General features: G+C 41.7%; 1 protein-coding gene across 1 annotated transcript in view; it reads right to left on the minus strand.

The window, feature by feature from the left end:
- The window catches only part of ZMYND11 (zinc finger MYND-type containing 11), a 157,671-nt gene that overhangs the window by 72,149 nt on the left and 68,039 nt on the right, over positions 1-17,483 (minus strand). The window contains exon 3 of the mRNA XM_065397685.1: positions 11,397-11,537. Within this exon, the coding sequence (XP_065253757.1) occupies positions 11,397-11,512 (116 nt within the window). The 5' untranslated portion in view covers positions 11,513-11,537. The remainder of the gene's footprint in view (positions 1-11,396; positions 11,538-17,483) is intronic.

Raw genomic sequence — 17,483 nt, forward strand, 5'->3', positions numbered from 1 at the left:
AGCCCAGTGTTCTGTCATCCGACAGTGGCCAATGCCAGATGCTTCAGAGGGAATGAACAGAATAGGTAATCATCAAGTGATCCACCCGTCATGCATTCCCAGCTTCTGGCAAACAGAAGCTAGGGACACTTCAGAGCACGGTTTTGCATTCCTGCTCATCCTGGATAATAGCCATTGATGGACCTATCCTCCATGAACTTATCTTGTTATTTTTGGACCCTGTTATAGTCTTGGCCTTCACAATATCCTCTGGCAAAGAGTTCCATAGGCTGACTGTGCATTGTATGAAGAAATACTTCCCTTTGTTTGTTTTAAACCTGTTGCCTATTAATTATGTGTTATGAGGAGTCAATAACATTTCCTTATTTACTTTTTCCACACCAGTCATGATTTTATAGACCTCTATCATATCCCCCCTTACTTGTCTCTTTTCCAATCTGAAAAGTCCCACTCTTATTGATCTCTCCTCAGATGGAAGCTGTTCCATACCCCTAATCATTTTGTTGCCCTTTTCTGTACCATTTCCAATTCCAATATATATATATATATTTTGAGATAGGGCGGCCAGATCTTCATGCAGTATTCAAGATGTGGGCGTACCATGGATTTATATAGAGGCAATATGATATTTTCTGTCTTATTCTCTATCCCTTTCCTAATGATTCCCAACATTCTGTTAGCTTTTTTGACTGCCTCTGCACATTGAGTGGGAAGTACATAAGTAAGTACTTCACACAACACACAGTTAACCTGTGGAACTCATTACGAGGGGAAGCTGTGAAGGCAAAAACAACTGGATTAAAAAAATTAAATAAGCTCGTGGAGGATAAGTCCATCAATGGGTTTAAGCCAAGATGGTCAGGGATGCAAGGTCATGGTCATGCTGTGTGTGTCCCTAAGACTCTGACTGCCAGATGCCAGGACTCAATGACAGGGACTGGATCACTTGATAATTTCCCTAATCTGTAAAAAGCAACAGTGGGTCCTGTGGCACCTTTAAGACTAACAGAAGTATTGGAGCATAAGCTTTCGTGGGTGAATGCCCACTTCATCAGTGGGCATTCACTTCATTGCGTCTGATGAAGTGGGCATTCACCCACGAAAGCTTATGCTCCAATACTTCTGTTAGTCTTAAAGGTGCCACAGGACCCTCTGTTGCTTTTTACAGATTCAGACTAACACGGCTACCCCTCTGTTACTTTCCCTAATCTGTTCATTCCCTCTGAAGCATCTGGTGTTGGACACTGTCAGAAGACAGGATACTGGGCTAGCTGGACCATTGGCCTGACCCAATATGGCTGTTCTTATGGGAAGGAGATTAGGGTAAGGCCCACAGTTATTGGGCTTGAAGCAGGAATTAATGCAGGGCAGTCCTATGGCCTATGTTATGCATGAGGTCAGACTAGATGATCAGTTATGGCCTTAAAAAAATACATGAGTCTACTTTATTAGAGGAATACAGGAAAAGATCAGTGAGGGAGCAGCCAGCTCCACTATTTCACAGGCCAGGGAGATTCCTTCCAAAGGACCACCACCTTCCAGGATGTTAGGGGAAGGCGACATAGTTGAAAAGCTCAAAGGAAGTAAATTGTGTGAGCCCAACACTAATTTTGGCTCCAGTGTGGGAAAGTACAACTGGCCAGGGGAGAAACAGACAGCAGCTTCAAAGAACCAAGACACCAAGGGAGAAGCACAGAGCACATGATGTGAGTACCTGACCCCTGGCAGGCCAGGCCTGTATCACACCATCCCTTGGAAAAACTCAGAATAAAGAGAAAGAAACATTCCTAGCCTGCTCACCGCATCTGAGCTTGATGTAGAGAAGACTGCCCACAGCCTCTTTATTTCTGGGCAACAGCAAGACGTAGACAACCTGGTGTAAAAGACCAAGCTCCTAGAACATCACTTGCTCTGAAGCCACAATGATAGACTGAGTTGATCTGGGAGAGGTGAAGGTCTCTTGTGACACGAGGAAGGAGAAAAAGGTTAGAAGGAGGGGTGATTCTAAAGTCACTAGTGACAAATCCACAAAACTACATCCTTCATGGCCAGTTGAGCAGGTGTGCTCTGTTTTTCAAAGGAACCTCAGATTGGTAGAGAGGGTGATGTAGGGGAACACACATACTAGGATGAAACTCCATTAACTGGAGATGTTGCCCTGTGCTACTGTCACTGGGTCTTGGACTATGCAACATAAGTTTGTTGTTTTCTGAGTTTTCCTGACACCAAAATACATCTCTGATTGCCAGGACCAAATCTCTAGATCAGAGATGGAAAAGGCAAGCCTTTTCCCTTAGAATCCATTCGCTGGGATGCATGGCTTTTGGCTGAGTCAATAGGCTGCTGGATTCAGCTATTTCAGTATTTGTGGGGTGCTGAAGGGAAAAGAATCATTGTAGGGCCTCCTGTACCTATTTTACTCTTTGAGCATGATAACCAGCTGACTTAGGCAACTACTGCTATGTTTTCAATATAAAGGAAAATATGATAATGAAGACAAAACTGATGTAAGATTACCAGAGCCATTTTCACTGTTTGAAACTCTAGGACATTGATGCCTTTGACCATTCCACCTGTTTTGTTGTCCAATGTTCCTGCTCAGAAACTCAGTGATCAGTTACCTTCCTCCAAGACGTGACATCTTACTCCTCCAGATATAAATAGAAGCCCTAGGACTGGCTATGCCTTGCACAATGAAGTACATTGTCCGGCCTTTGACTTAGTATCTGATACTGGTTGTGCCTATGCTTGTGTGACATTTGAGTCAGCCCATCTGAACATTATAGCCCTATGATGCTAAGTCCTTGTCTGGTTAAAAATAGTCTTTGGTTATCCCTGGAATATAATTCCACTGACTCAAAATCCTCCCAACTGGGGAAAAACGAACTGGCACTAGTCCTGACTCTCTGAACCTTTTCTCGGGAAGGAATGACATTTTGGAAGGTGACGACTTGCCTAATCAGGTAGTTCTTCTGGAGAGATGCTCTAGGGGGAGTCTTGAGGCCCTGATTCAAGCACTAAAGTCATATCTATGTTTGAACATCCCAGTATTTTGAAACATGGACCCAGGGCCGGCTCTAGGTTTTTTGCCGCCCCAAGCAACAACAACAAAAACTCCAAGAGCGCAACTGCCGAAGCAAAAAAAAAAAAAAAAAAGACTCCTGGAATGCCGCCCCTGGAATTGAGCCGCCCCAAGCACGTGCTTGGTTTGCTGGTGCCTAGAGCCGGTCCTGCTCCAACCAACAGTCTGGAAGTTCTACTGGCAGTTGCTGCAGGATGCAGGTCAATGTCGACAAGGAAAAGAAATGCCCCGATTTTTATTATTATTTTTGAAGGTCAGGGGAGGGGCTGAGTATGACTTAGTCTGGCTTCCGCAGAAATGTAATGTAGACATACATGAGCTGGGCTTATCATGTCTTCTTCCTTGTGCTTCCCTAGGATTTTCATGGATGAGGGGCTTCATCCTATGCATCCCCCTAAGAATCCTCAGATACCATATGCCCCTCAGTTTCCTTCCCCTGAATATGTCCCTGAATGGATGAGGAGGTGTGGTTAAACACCATAGAGCTCTTTGAGTGATTCAGCTGCAGGCATGGGAGTAATAACTGCCTCTCTGTAGAGGGTCTCAGAATAAATACAGATTGGGAAGAAAGACTCATTGAGAGAGACCTTGAAGGTGCTGCTGCCAGTAAAGAGTGCAGGCCTTTCTTTGTTGGCTCCATAGCGAGCTTTCTAAGCTAAGGGGAATTAAAAACAAAACAAAACACATGAGGTATTGTAAAAATAAATAATTAAATAAATATACGCCCAAGTGCACACATAGCCCAAGTAAAAGAACAGCCTCAAAGAGGGTTCAGCTAAAAAGAATAAGCAGTATGTGATGCTGCCAGTAGAACGAGCAGTCTGCTTTGCTCTGGCTTAATTCTTCAGAAGCAGGAAGTAAAGTGAATCTATGCAGAGACAAGGCAGGAAGGAGTTGACTCAAGAGTGTGCCAGTGTTCTGTGCTCTCACTAGTTTTCACACGTCTGACTGATAAGTGCAGGAGTGACTACCCATCAGTTTGCACCACTGGCAACTAAGTTACAGAACTATGCATCTGATGAAGTGGGTTTTAGCCCACAAAAGCGTATGCCCAAATAAATTTGTTAGTCTCTAAGAGGACTCCTTGTTGTTTTTGCTGATACAGACTAACACGGCTACCACTCTGAGAACTATAAGTGACACACCAGTGTATGTTAAACCTATCACTGGTAAATAATTAGAGGTCAGAGTAATGAACAAGATAGATTTATAACACAGTCATCAATTGTACTGGTGAAAACGTTTGGAACCAGAACACTAACATTAGGGCTGTTTAATAGTTCAAATAGGCAAGTAATAGTTCAGAGGTCTACAGAGCTTGTATCTATGCTGCATGCAATTTATGAAATGTATATATTTTAATACTGATGAAATTGAGGATTTAATTGTATTAAGTTTTGCAGATCACCATAAATAAAATCAATTGTTAGGGTAAAGCTTCAAAGTGTGTGTTCTTGAAAGATCAGTATTTGTAATAGGCCAGATTCAGCCAACCTTACACTGAAAAGTACACCTCACTACTCAAGATGCATTTAGTGAACTTTATAATAATTGTATAAATACAAGTTGCCTAAATCTCAAATGTGCCCACCACTTGTAGATTTCAGTGAAGTCAACCGGAGCTGTGGGTGCTCCATTTCTGACAGTCACTTATATGTAAGTATATAAATATGAAATTAGGTACCTAACTTTAGGCCACCTAAATTTGAAAATTATGGTGCAAAAGATGAAGTATTTATTTTTTAAAGGACTTCATATTTATTTACAGAAATAAGGTATTTTTCTAAATCCCGAATGTTGAAGTACTTTCTGACCAATGCTTCTGAATATGAAAAGTATTTCAGACCACAAGTTATTTGAAAAATATTGTTCATAACAAGAATTACCTAATATAAATGTAATACAACTTTATTCAATACAGTATCTTTCATACCAATTGCATCCCACAACACTTTACTGAGAGAGATAACATAATTACCAAGGTAAATCATAAATAATAGAGGGAAAGAGAAACAGAGTTATAGGCAAGGGAGAAAAAGATATATTTTCAGTTTAGATTTGATATGAAATGAAGTTCTTCACATAAATCTTGACAATATTAATTTTGAAACTAGAACAAGTATTGGTTACAAAAATCAAATCTTGAAACCAGTCAGAGAAATATTAGAACCACCTCTTCTGGTATCATACATTTTACTAAAAATAACTGGATGCATAATTGTCTCTCTGAACTCTGTAAATGTAGGAATCATAAGAGATTAGTAAATAACCATAAATTGCTAGTGCGGATTCCCAATAGCTTGAGAGAAATAGAGAAAAACACTTGATTAAGTCTTATGAGTCCAATTAGTTGTGAGGGAAATATAAATAAGCTGCTGCAAAAGACCTTAGAAAATCTAGAAAGAACACGTATCTGCACAGAAATACTTCTCAACCTGCTGTGTGTCTATGAGAGTCAATATTTTATTCTGATTTAAATATGCATGATTTTTTTTCTTTTCTCTCTCAAGTAGATTCCCATGTACATCACTGTGTGTTAAACCATCTCAGGATTATTTTGTAAGACTTCTGAAACAATAATTCCTCCACCTCAAAGTTAAGAAATGTACAAATATTATTTGTATCATTTTATGTCAATTTAAATCTAAGTATAAATTCACAAACATCCAATTCTATCAAGGAGAGCTGGTATTTTCCCTAAAGTATGACTGAATTTAGGGCTAATGACAATGAGGGAATAAAAGCACTAGCTCGAGACAAATATAATACAAGCAGATCCTATGCAACATCCCTCACGGCTTTGCCAATGAATCTCAAACCTGATCTGCAACACCTTACTATTCCAGTCCTAGCTTTCCCTTCAGCAAGGAGTGCCAATGCTGCCAAATTATGTGGTGGTTTTGAGATGTACACATATAGGGCCTAAAATGGGGCCAAACTTGTGATTTTAGTTAGTACCTGAACTGCGATCTCCAGAGGTGAAAGCCTAGTACATTATAACCTCCTGTAATTCCTTTTTTCAAGTTACCCCAAATCCAAAACTGATGGAAGCTAAAAGGGGTGAGAAAAAACTGAGGAAGGAAAAGCACAAATATTCTTGCTGCACTTGCAAATGTGGACAATAAGTCAAGCTCCGCTATCATGACAGAAGCCATTCTCAGCTACTGTTTAGAGCATCATTAATCCCAGTGATACTCGTCTATATAACTGACAGATTAGGGTCAAGCTATCCTAATGTCAGGACTAGACAGAAAAGTGGACATATTTTTTGATAACAAAGTGATATTTTTGAAATAATATATCAGTGTAGGACTTCCAGACCATTCCTATTAACATTTATATTTTTCACAAGCTAACGCTTTTCTATGTGATAATTTAGTCCATAACAGAGGGGTGTAAATTTTAGTCAGCAGTAGAATATTGTACACTAACTGGCCCATGAGGACTTTGCTGGCATGCACTAAAAGTGCATATTTATGTAGTTTCATTTCAAACAGTACTACGTTAATGCACACTACGGAACTTTTAAGGTGTGCCAGCAGGGTCCACACGGGCAAACTACTGTGTGACACACAAATTGCAGACTACAATTTACACCCCCTCTGTTATGGACTAAAGCACCATGTGGACAAACCCATACTAAACGGTTACTAAATATCAAGCACCAAATCCTCAACTTGTGTAAGATGTTGTAGCTCAGCTGAAGTCAATGGGCCTCTGACAATTTAAACCAGCTGAGGATCTGCTCCAAGTGTTATATTTTACATTTAAATAAAAGTTTTACTATCCTTAAGTAAAACAGTCTAACCAAAACCCCAGTGCACTGAACTGTATATACAGATGAGATGTGGCATCCATTCTATCATGTTTTTTAACACTATTTTAAAAAGGTGATTACTGTACAGTCCTTATTACTAATTCCCCAGAACCTGATACATTGCTATTTATCATTACCCTTTGCTCACAGACTTTTAGCTAGTTTTCAATCCATGGTACAGTGCTTATATCCAATGAATTTGAATTAAATATCCAAATAAGCTACAGTTCCTTGTTAAATCACTATATGCTTTATTAAAATGTAGACAGAACAGCTATTGAATTCCCTTCATCTTCTGATTTTTTAAAATTTATATATATTTTAAAGCTGGTCTATCGTGATATTGTCCCTTGCAGATGCATGCTGTTCACACTTTGCTTTTCTGATATTTAAATATTTATATTGCTATATCTAATTACCAACATTTTATCCCTTAATTTTCCTCCCTTTTGAAGTTGAATTTAGGTTTTTGTTTCCTGATACCTCCTCCAATTGTCAATGACTTTTCAAAAAGAATTGCCAGAAGTTCAGTAAGTTAATTAGCTAATTCCCTAAAGGCCCTGATTTGTGTATGCATATTTTCCAAGTGATTCTTTTCCTCCATTTTACAGCAATAAATAACAGTTTTCAATTACTTTCTAATTGTACATTTTCTTTTTCTTTATTTTTCCTCATCAATTGTAAAGAGCTGTTCAACAGAATCGTACTTGATTTAGTCCTTTAATTAATGGGCCTCTTTTCTTTATAGAGTATCATGCTTTATAAACATGCATCTAAAGAAGTGGGTATTCACCCACGAAAGCTTATGCTCCAATATGTCTGTTCGTCCATAAGGTGCCATGGAACTCTGTCGCTTTATTCTTTATAGAGTTTCCCAATATATATATATATATATATATATATATATATATATATATATATATATATATATATATATATATTAAAAAGTCCTTTCCTTCCCTCTCCTCCCCTGCACCACATTTCCTTGCAAGCCGTGGCTAGTTCTGTAAATTCTCCTTTGGTCCTCTCATGTTCCAATTCTTCCATCTTCAGATTTTTGAAGAATTCCTTATAAAACTACACTGACTTTTTCTTGCTTTCTATATTTTATATTTCAGGGGAATTGTGATCTCTTACATCTTAATTATGTCTGCTAGTATGCCAGTTTTTTCCACATTCATGGATTTTCATACTTCCATTGTACCAAGTGAGATGGTTTCTTAATTCCCCAAGATGTATTTTCTAGGATCCAGTACCATTTGTATTATTGTTTTCCATGAATCCACTTTTGAGTTAGTGTAATTATCATTAACACTAAGCCCCCTTTTCATATTCTCAATCAGTTCCTCTCTGTTGGTAAAAAGTAGATTGAGGCTGGTGTCTCTACTTTCCAGATCATGAGTGTGATGGGGTATACCTGACTCTTCATGGCCCCCTGCTGGAGTCTCTGCAGTCCTACTATGCCCCGCTGCAGGAAGGAGCAGCGGAGGTGGGTCCTTCGGGCTTGCATAGAGGGGCCTCATGGAAGCAGCCAATCAGAGGCTCAGCAGGCTCAGATAAAAGCAGCTGCAGGGCCTGACCAGGTCAGTTCTAGGGGAGGGGAGCGCTTCTCTTCTCTTCCCACAGGAGCTTGAATGGCTGCACTTACGTAAAATGGGAAATAGTTCTGTTGGACATTTGCTCCCCTGGAAGGGGTCCATTTTTGACTGTGTGCCTTAAGCCACTGGAGACCTGCCCAGCGAGGATGGCAACCTACAGGGGGTGCCAGGAGTGGGGAAAAGTTTGCAGTACCATACCCAGCTGCTAGGAGGCACTTGAGGTGAGTGCCCCCCTGTTAGAATGAGTATGTCCTCTTTCTAACTTAGGAATTTTTTTAATGGTCCATATTTCTCAACCAGTGCATGACTGAGTGCACTGTTTTGAGAGTATCAGATATTCACATAAACTTATCCTTTATTTTCTGTGTCCTTATCCAAGAATATTTCACATCACTGTGACTCTCAGAATTATTGTATTGCCTAGTCTTGTAAATATTTGTAATGTGCAAAGTCACCCCTTTAACAAATCCCATAGTGTTAACATTGTCAACAGTGTTAACATCCTGCTTGTGAGAATCACCCCCCCCAAGTTCTAGTTGTGCACACCAAGTCATATTATCCATCACTTAGCATCACTTGTAACTTACTTTGCTTATTAGCCACACGTTTGCATTTGCGCAGACACCAGTGTACAATTATTAAGCAACAGCTTCACTATTATTTTACTTGCCTAAATGAGCCTTGAACCCAGGAAGCTGTTACCACCTAAGCCATTCAGTTCTCATCACAGAGAGAGCATTCTAATATTTCATAAGGCTTTGGGATTCATGTCTATAGAACATACTTTGTCACATATCTCATTAGTCTCCAGCATCACTTTTCTTCTTTCTTCACTAGCGCTTTGCACTGGAAAGATCTTTAAGACATTTATCTGTGTGTCCCCTGTTTTGAGTTCTCTTCTCAAGACTATAAAGTTGATAGAATCGAGGACAAATTTCCCTTCAGTCTTGTGTCACCAATACTAATCTGGACTGATATTTTAACATTCTCAAACTTTTTCAGGCAACCCTTCACCTTTGACACATCTGTTGCCTTGGCACCAAGAGGCAACATACCATCCATACTGTTTCTGGATTACAAAAAAGCCCAGGCCATGGTCCATTAAGCTATTAAGATTGCTTGCCTCTTCTTTTTCTCTGATGACTCATCTTCAATGGCTTTCTTGCGCTCAGTGAGCAGGTTACCAACTGTACCCTGCTTCTTTTTAGCCTGACCATCCTCCAGTTTGTTAACAGCAGAATCTCTATTGCTGGTTTCTAAGCGAAATGGCCCCTAACTGGTTTCCATTCCTTTTGCCCAAATTTTTCCATCATCCTTCCTCCACATCAATAGTTCCGCATGGTGTGTCTCTAGATAGCACCCTCATGACTTCTCTAATTCAGTGTCCCATATTTCTGACAGTCATCCTGTGCTGAATGGAAGCCTGTTTGCACTTCATAAATATATAGAATATTTGGTTATATTCCCAACCTTGTCACTGAGTTACTATGTGGCCTGGTGTAAGTCACTTAACATCTCTCTAAATGTGTATAGTAATACCTATTTGTGTATTAGGGATGTTCTGAGGCTTGATTAAATAATGCTTGTAAAATCCTGAGACTCTCCGATTGAAATGAGCTATACAAGTCAAATTCCCCACATATACGCTCTTCTCCATCAGGCTAACCTGGCTCCTTTGGTAGAATTTTCATGTCCCAATAGATACTTCTTATTTTAATGATGCATTTCTCTGTTAAAACTTATAGGAACTAGGGACAGTACTATCATTCCCTCAGGATTTCATCGGTTTGCTTTTATCTTATTTGTTGTTTACTACATTCACTGGCTTTATAAGCCTAGAGATGCTTTCCCACCCCTAACACAGAACTTCCAAACCATGTCAATTAAACAGATCACCAACCTGTAGTTTGTTTTCAGACACTTATCTTACCTGTACTGTTTAAAACTCTTCCCTCTGTTAGTAACTAATTTCAATGAAGTCACATTCAGGTGAACCCTTAAAACTCCAAATATGCCCTTTTTAGAGTTATAGTTTATTCAAGTTATGCACCTTTTAAAAGTTATTCATATAGATATCTTTTCAGTATATGCTGTGTATGTGTGGGTCTAAAAACTCTGGTAATAAAGCAAAATCAGGGCACACAAAACCCCAATCTTTAATTGCACTGATTGGCCCAGCTTATTCAAAAGACCTATATTAATGTTGTGGGGTTTCGGTTTGTTTTTCCCCCCTCAAAATTATAAGCTCTACAGGGCAGAGATCTAATACATTTTGGGTGCTACCACAAAATAAACAATAGTAACATTAGCAGCAAACAACGTTCTAGTTAAGTGGTTCTCAACCCACGGTCCGCTTGCAGCCCAATCAGCACACAGCTGCCGCCTATGTGACATCCTCAAGGCCAAACAGGTATATATTGTGTGGATGTGGCCCACATAATTTGGTTCCTGTATGGTAATATAATCCCACTGAGGTCCGGGGCTATTTTAAATAAAAAGATTATCCTCCTGGTTCCAAAATAATTCAGCTTTTATAAGACTATTTACAAATATTTTTATTCTCATTTTCTGCTTCACTTTTTATAGGTAGTATTTCCACTCTGATCACAGGCTAATGAATAAGCAGAAGTCTACCAATGTTGCTTCTATTTTGTCTATGGATTTATGATGAAGTAAACAAATATTGAATAGACCCTTCATCAGATTTAATACCTCAGTTTTGGATTTAAAGACTCTCGGTTTTCAACATTTGTTGTTAATTTAACAATTAATGAAACAGTACTGAATGTAATTGTTTCACAAGCTCTAACAAGGTTGACTATTCTGATTTTTTCAAGGCTTACATAAATAATATTCTCTCTTTGCCCCTTATAGTCTTTTATTATAAAATGCAACTTACTTTGTAATACGGTCAATATTAGCTATTTGCTTCTGGTTCCGGATTATTTCAATAGCTGCCCAAAGATGCTGGATAGCTTTTGTATCTGCCTGTCGTCTTTTCGTTAAGCGTGCCATGACCTGTTTGCTTGTTTAGCTGCAGCTGATAAAAAAAGAAAAAAATTATCATGAATTATGAAATGGATTACATGATGATTATCTTGCATAAAATAATTTTATCAGAGAAATTTTATTAACCTATAGCAATCCAATTTGTATTATTGCAGTATGTTTTGTGTTCAAACAGTTCCATAGACCATAAACTGTGTGTCTAATACAAGTTTCATTGGCAGGTTCTTTTACATTAAAGAATCCAAAGAAACATGAAATTGAGTAGTGAAATGACTAAACCAACAGGAAATAGATGGAATTAGCAGTCTCAAACTGCTTATGAAAAATCAATTGGCTCATACTCAACCTCACTAGTCTCCTATCTACATGAAAAGGGTAAAATTCACTCTGGCCCAGGGGTCTGCATGGGCCCCTTGCATTATTTTAAGCCTTTAACACAGGGGCTTAAATGGTGCTTGAGTGGAGCACAGAGCATTATTGAAAGCCTTCAGCAGTAGGGTAAGTTTTATCCAAAGTTAATGACAACACAGTTCCTCCTTCTTGTACATTTCCATCACTAATATGGATTTTAAAATCCCCACCCTATGTTTAGAAACTAAAAGCATATTTTGAAAAATAGTAGACTAAAAAAATAATTGGAACAAGATATTTTCCACTATACACTAAAACCAACAGAACCAGAGCACTTACGATGCCATTTGCTCATCTAACCAACCATGAGTAGTAACATAACAAGCAGCTGGCTTTGTTTACAGTTTTTCCAAAAGCTGCAGGCAATGAGGTACAGATAATCTGTAAATCGCCTACAGCACAGAATCCCCTTCTTAAAAAGATTAATGATGCATATTGACCACTAAACTTTCTTCCAGTGCCACCACTTACTGAATGAGAAATAACTGATTGGTGGCTGATACTAATAGATACATAATTTATTTTTGAGCTCAGTGTCCCAAAAATGAACGCAGTGATACATAACCAGAATACTTATAACTGGGAGACAAGAGTAATACCTTCAGCATCTCTAAAAGAATATATAAAATGCAAAAATTACCACAATATCAGGACAATGTTAAAGATGAGTATTCAGACATAAAAATCACAAAATCCAAAATTAAAGGGACCTGATAATTCTGTAATTTGTGATAGGGTTGCCAACTTTCTCATTACACAAAATCGAACACTCCTGCCACGCCCCTTCTCAAGACTCCACCCCTGCCCCACCTCTTCTCTGAGGACCCGCCCCCACTCACTGCAGACCCCCTCCCGCCGCCACTTGCTCTCCCCCACTCTCACTTACTTTCACTGGGCCGGGGGTTGGGATGCGGGAGAGGGTGAGGGCTCCAGCTGGGGGTGAGGGCTCCGGGGTGGGGCCAGAAAATGAGGGGTTCAGGGTGCGGGAGGGGGCTCTGGACTGGGGGCTGTGGTGTCGGGGGGGGGGGGGGTGCGGGCAGGGCCGGTGCAAGGAAGTTTCGCACCCTAGGCGAAACTTCCACCTTGCCCCCCCACCCAGCCCTGCGGCGCTCCCCCTGCGGCAGCTTCCCCCCCCCCGCCCCGAGGCGCCCCCCCTGCAGCAACTCCCCCCCCAGGGAGCCATGCGGCAGCTCCCCACCCCAGCTCACCTCTGCTCCGCCTCCTCCCCGAGCACGCCGCCCCCGCTCTAATTCTCCTCCCTTCCCAGGCTTGCGGCGCCAAACAGCTGATTGGCGCCGCAAGCCTGGGAGGTGGGAGAAGTGGAGCAGCGACGGCACGCTCGGGGAGGAGGCGGAGCAGAGGTGAGCTGGGGTGGGGAGCCCTGCGTCAGCTCCCCCTCCCCCGAGGCACCCCCGTGGCAGCTCCCCACCCCCCTGGCCCGGGGAGCCGTGCGGCAGCTCCCTCTGCTCCGCCTCCTCCACAGCTCACCTCTGCTCCGCCTCCTCCCCGAGCACACCGCCCCCGCTCTAATTCTCCTCCCCTCCCAGGCTTGTGGCGCCAAACAGCTGATTGGCGCCGCAAGCCTGGGAGACGGGAGAAGTGGAGCGGCAACCGCGCGCTCGGGGAGGGGGCGTAGGAACGATGTAAAAAAAAATGGGGGTACTGCTTTTTGGCGCCCCCAAATCTTTGCGCCCTAGGTAACCGCCTAGTTTGCCTAAATGGTAGCACCGGCCCTGGGTATGGGCTCTGGGGTGGGGCTGGCGATGAGGGATGCAGGAGGGGGCTCTGGGCTGGGACCAAGAGGTTTGGAGTGCAGGAGCGGGCTCAGTGCTGGGGCAGGAGGTTGGGGTGCAGGAGGGGTTGGGGGGGGGTGCGGGTTCCAGCTGGGCAGCGCTTACCTGAAGCAGCTCCCGGTTGGTGGCACAGTGGGGCTAAGGCAGGTTCCCGGAAGCAGCCAGCATGTCCAGCCCCTAGACAAAGTGCAGCCAGGCGGCTCTGCACGGTGCATGCTTCCCGCGCCCGCAGGCACTGCCCCCACAGCTCACATTGACCGCGGTTCCCAGCCAATGGGAGCTGTGGAACCCTCGGCCGGGCCAGTGTGCAGAGCCTCCCTGGTCCCTGGGCCTAGAGGCCACAGGGACATGTTGTCACTTCCGGGAGCTGCGCGGAGCCAAGGCAGGCAGGGAGCCTGCCTTAGCCCTGCTGCGCCACCGACCAGACTTTTAACCGTTTTGCTCTGAAGCATTTTTATGATCATAACATTATATATTTGAAAGTCTTTTTTACTGAAAATATATGAATGAAAGCTACAACTATCCTAAGATGATGAGAGCATTACGGTTCTTGTTATACTTATTAGGAAATACAAAGCATGTTACAGAACTCTCAAGGAGCCAAGAGAGGAAGTGGAATAGGTGAACTCATTGTGGGCTGTGTAGGGGGCATTATTAATGGATAGAATCAAAAGTAAGTGGAACTGTTGAAGGGGCTTGGTTGACTAGAATCTAAAAATTGCTGGAAGGTGGCCAGGGCATTTAATATTTCTAAATAAAGTTAAGTCATCTTATTTCTCATTCTGTCTTTAGTTTATGACCTTTTAATTTAAAAGAAGACATGGCAAAATGCAAAAGGCTTACAGAAAAGCAGACAAGGGGAGATTTACAAAGTGCAGTTAGACCAATTCCCAATTGTACTGCTGACAGTCTCGCCCTAGGACATTTAGAGGGAAGAAGGTTGGAGGGTAGAGGTGTCATCTTCCTTAGAAGGAAAAACAGAATTTATTTCATTCTGAATCCAGAAGAGGAGCAGGAAATATGAAAGAGGGGGTGTAAACTAAGACTGACAGAAGTCAACAAAGAGTTTGCATTTACCCTGTTTCCCAAAAGAAAAGGACATTTGAAATAAAAAGCAATAAGGTTATAAAAGAAACAAGCTTAACCTCTGGAATTTAATGCCAGGGGGTAATAATTATTGAAAAATAACTGAGTAAAATCCAAAAATAGATTAGATACATGAGAAAACAGTAACATCTGCAGTTATACTAGCTATGAAAAGAATTACAAGGACTATTAATTGTTATGCTTCAGCATATAAACTGATGCCAGATGGGGTCAGGAAAAAAACTCCCTTCCTAGTGTAGTACTGAGTAATAGCAAGACTATTGCACGTTTTACTTCTCTCCAAAGCATCCACTGTAGATTTTATCAGAGATAGAATATTTGAGTGGCTGGGCAAGTGTCCTGTCTGTCATGGAATTTTATGTAAAATTTAGGGAAGAAAATCACTTCCTTCCTGACCCAGAGAATAATTCAAAGGAGTAGAATGATTTTCAAAGTTTACTATGATGCTTCAGCTGCTCTTTAATATTCTAAAAATATAACACATACAGGTTATGGACTACAGGCTCACATGTGCCAGAGAAGCACTCAGCACAATTGAGGAGGGGCACTTAGGTGCTTTATGACACCTTTCTGTCCTTCTGACCCTGGGGCTGCTGGATGCCAAGCTGGCCCTAGTGTAAGTTAGAGCAACCTCAGAGGGAATCCTGCAGCTGCTGCATTAAACATTGAGCTTTAATTCCCCTTTTCACACCTGGAGCTGCACAAAGGGGAGTCAAGAACAGCCAATTCTTGGTCCTGCATGTGTAAATGCATTTCCTCTTGTGTTTGCAGGGAAGAAAAAAGTGTGAGTGAGAGAGAAAATGGCAATTTTAATAAAAACTCCCTTGAGCCATGCAGCTGCACCTGATGAAGCATGCACAGCAAGACTCCTGCCCTTTCTGAGGTGCTGCCACCAGCGCTGCCAATCAATGGATGGGGAAAGGCTGTACAAGGCTCCCCCGTTCCCTTGCCACTTCTGGCATTGCTAGCCACGGTGTTGGTGTGGATGAGAAGCTTCCTCCTCCCTCCAACCACATCCTCTGCCACTTGCTGGGAGGAAGGTTCCTGGCTCCTTCTAGTGCCAACAGTAGTGGAAGGGGCAGAGTCACATCAGTGCTTCCTTTTCCCCAGGCCACTTCCAGTGTCGCTGGCCAGGGAAAAGTAGCAAATAGGACAGTCCAGGATTCCTCCTTTTCCCAGCCTCCCTCCCTTTGTCTCTACTCATGGATCCCAAGTTTCTTGTGTGTCTTGAAAGGTCTCCCTGTGTGGATCCCTCTGCAAAATCGCAACCTCACATTGCAAATTGCACAGGGAAGGGATGTTGTCCCTTATTTGTCAAGGAAATGGCATGCCAATAGATATAAGAAGCAGAATAAGTAGTAACTTACTACAGATAACTATCACACACTCAATAGGATTTCCTGTTCCAAATAGATTTAATAGCTCTGGCTTTTGTAGCAAACTTTTCATCTTGCAACAAGTGAGATATGTTTAGTTTTCATATTTGATGCCTTTGGCTTGTTTTTGAGACAATATTTGTCTCCCCCACACAAAAGGATGACATTTCTTGGTTGAAAAGCAGATAGTACACGGCCCCATCACTTATTAAAAGTGCCAGAATAAATTCCTAACTTATTTTAAAAATTGGCTAGGCAAATTTAGCAACATTTTTTAACTGTTAGCCCTATTAAAAGGGGAGGAGTACAGCGCCTTTTGCACTCCAGAAACAAAGATTACTGCCCTTCTCCACATAACACATCGCAACAGGCATTCTTCCTCAGCTGCTGATGTCAAACTAACCACAAGAGTCCACTCCCTAAATTACTGCAAAATTCTAAAAAGCCCTGCATGCTATTGCACAATCCAGTCTTCAGCTGAAGGTTCTGGTTGCTTATGAGGGGGTGGGGGGGGGAAGAATCTACATCCCAGTGTGCTGACCTATATAAAGGCTTCCTGCAATTAACATTTTTCAAAAATAAGAAGACTATAGAAAGGCTTGTGAGGTGTTAAAATATGCATTTAACATTCCAGATGTGTGTGTAAGTTTATCTATTGGTATAATTTAAGTACTACTGAGGCCAATTTATATCTGCTGGATTTTTAAAAAACATTAAGAAGTTAACACTCCAGGGACCCTTTACAGCCACAATACTGATGTATGCATTTTCATGTAGGTGCCAAAAGGTGCTTCTAGTTCAGCTCTTTGATAATTACATTGATATTAATGTTCTGGGAACAAAATAAAAGGCTGAGGTGTGTGAAGAAAGAGTTGGCAAGAATTATTGATGGCTTTCCATCATTATGTTTAGCCATCACACTCTATCAATATGGGTTTATCTACATCACGCCATCTTTGCTGTATCACGCTAGTGAGCTTAACGTGTGAAGTAGCTTCTCAGAATAAAGACTGGCAAAACACATAGGCAGGAAACACTAAGGGCTTTTCTATACTGACACTTTACATCACTGCAACTTTCTCGCTCAGGGTGTGAAAAAACACCCCCTTGAGCGCTGCAAGTTTCAGCGCTGTAATGTGCCAGTATAGACAGTGCACCCCAGCACTGGTAGCTATGCCCCTCGTAGAGGCGCTTTAACGTTGCCAGTGTAGACAAGCCCTAAAAGATAACAGTCAGTGGGACTTGTTTTCTTCAGCTTTACATCCACTTGGGGGGTCCTGGAGAATCTGG

The sequence above is a fragment of the Emys orbicularis genome, chromosome 2, assembly GCF_028017835.1.
Source record: "Emys orbicularis isolate rEmyOrb1 chromosome 2, rEmyOrb1.hap1, whole genome shotgun sequence".
Lineage (NCBI taxonomy): Eukaryota > Metazoa > Chordata > Testudines > Emydidae > Emys > Emys orbicularis.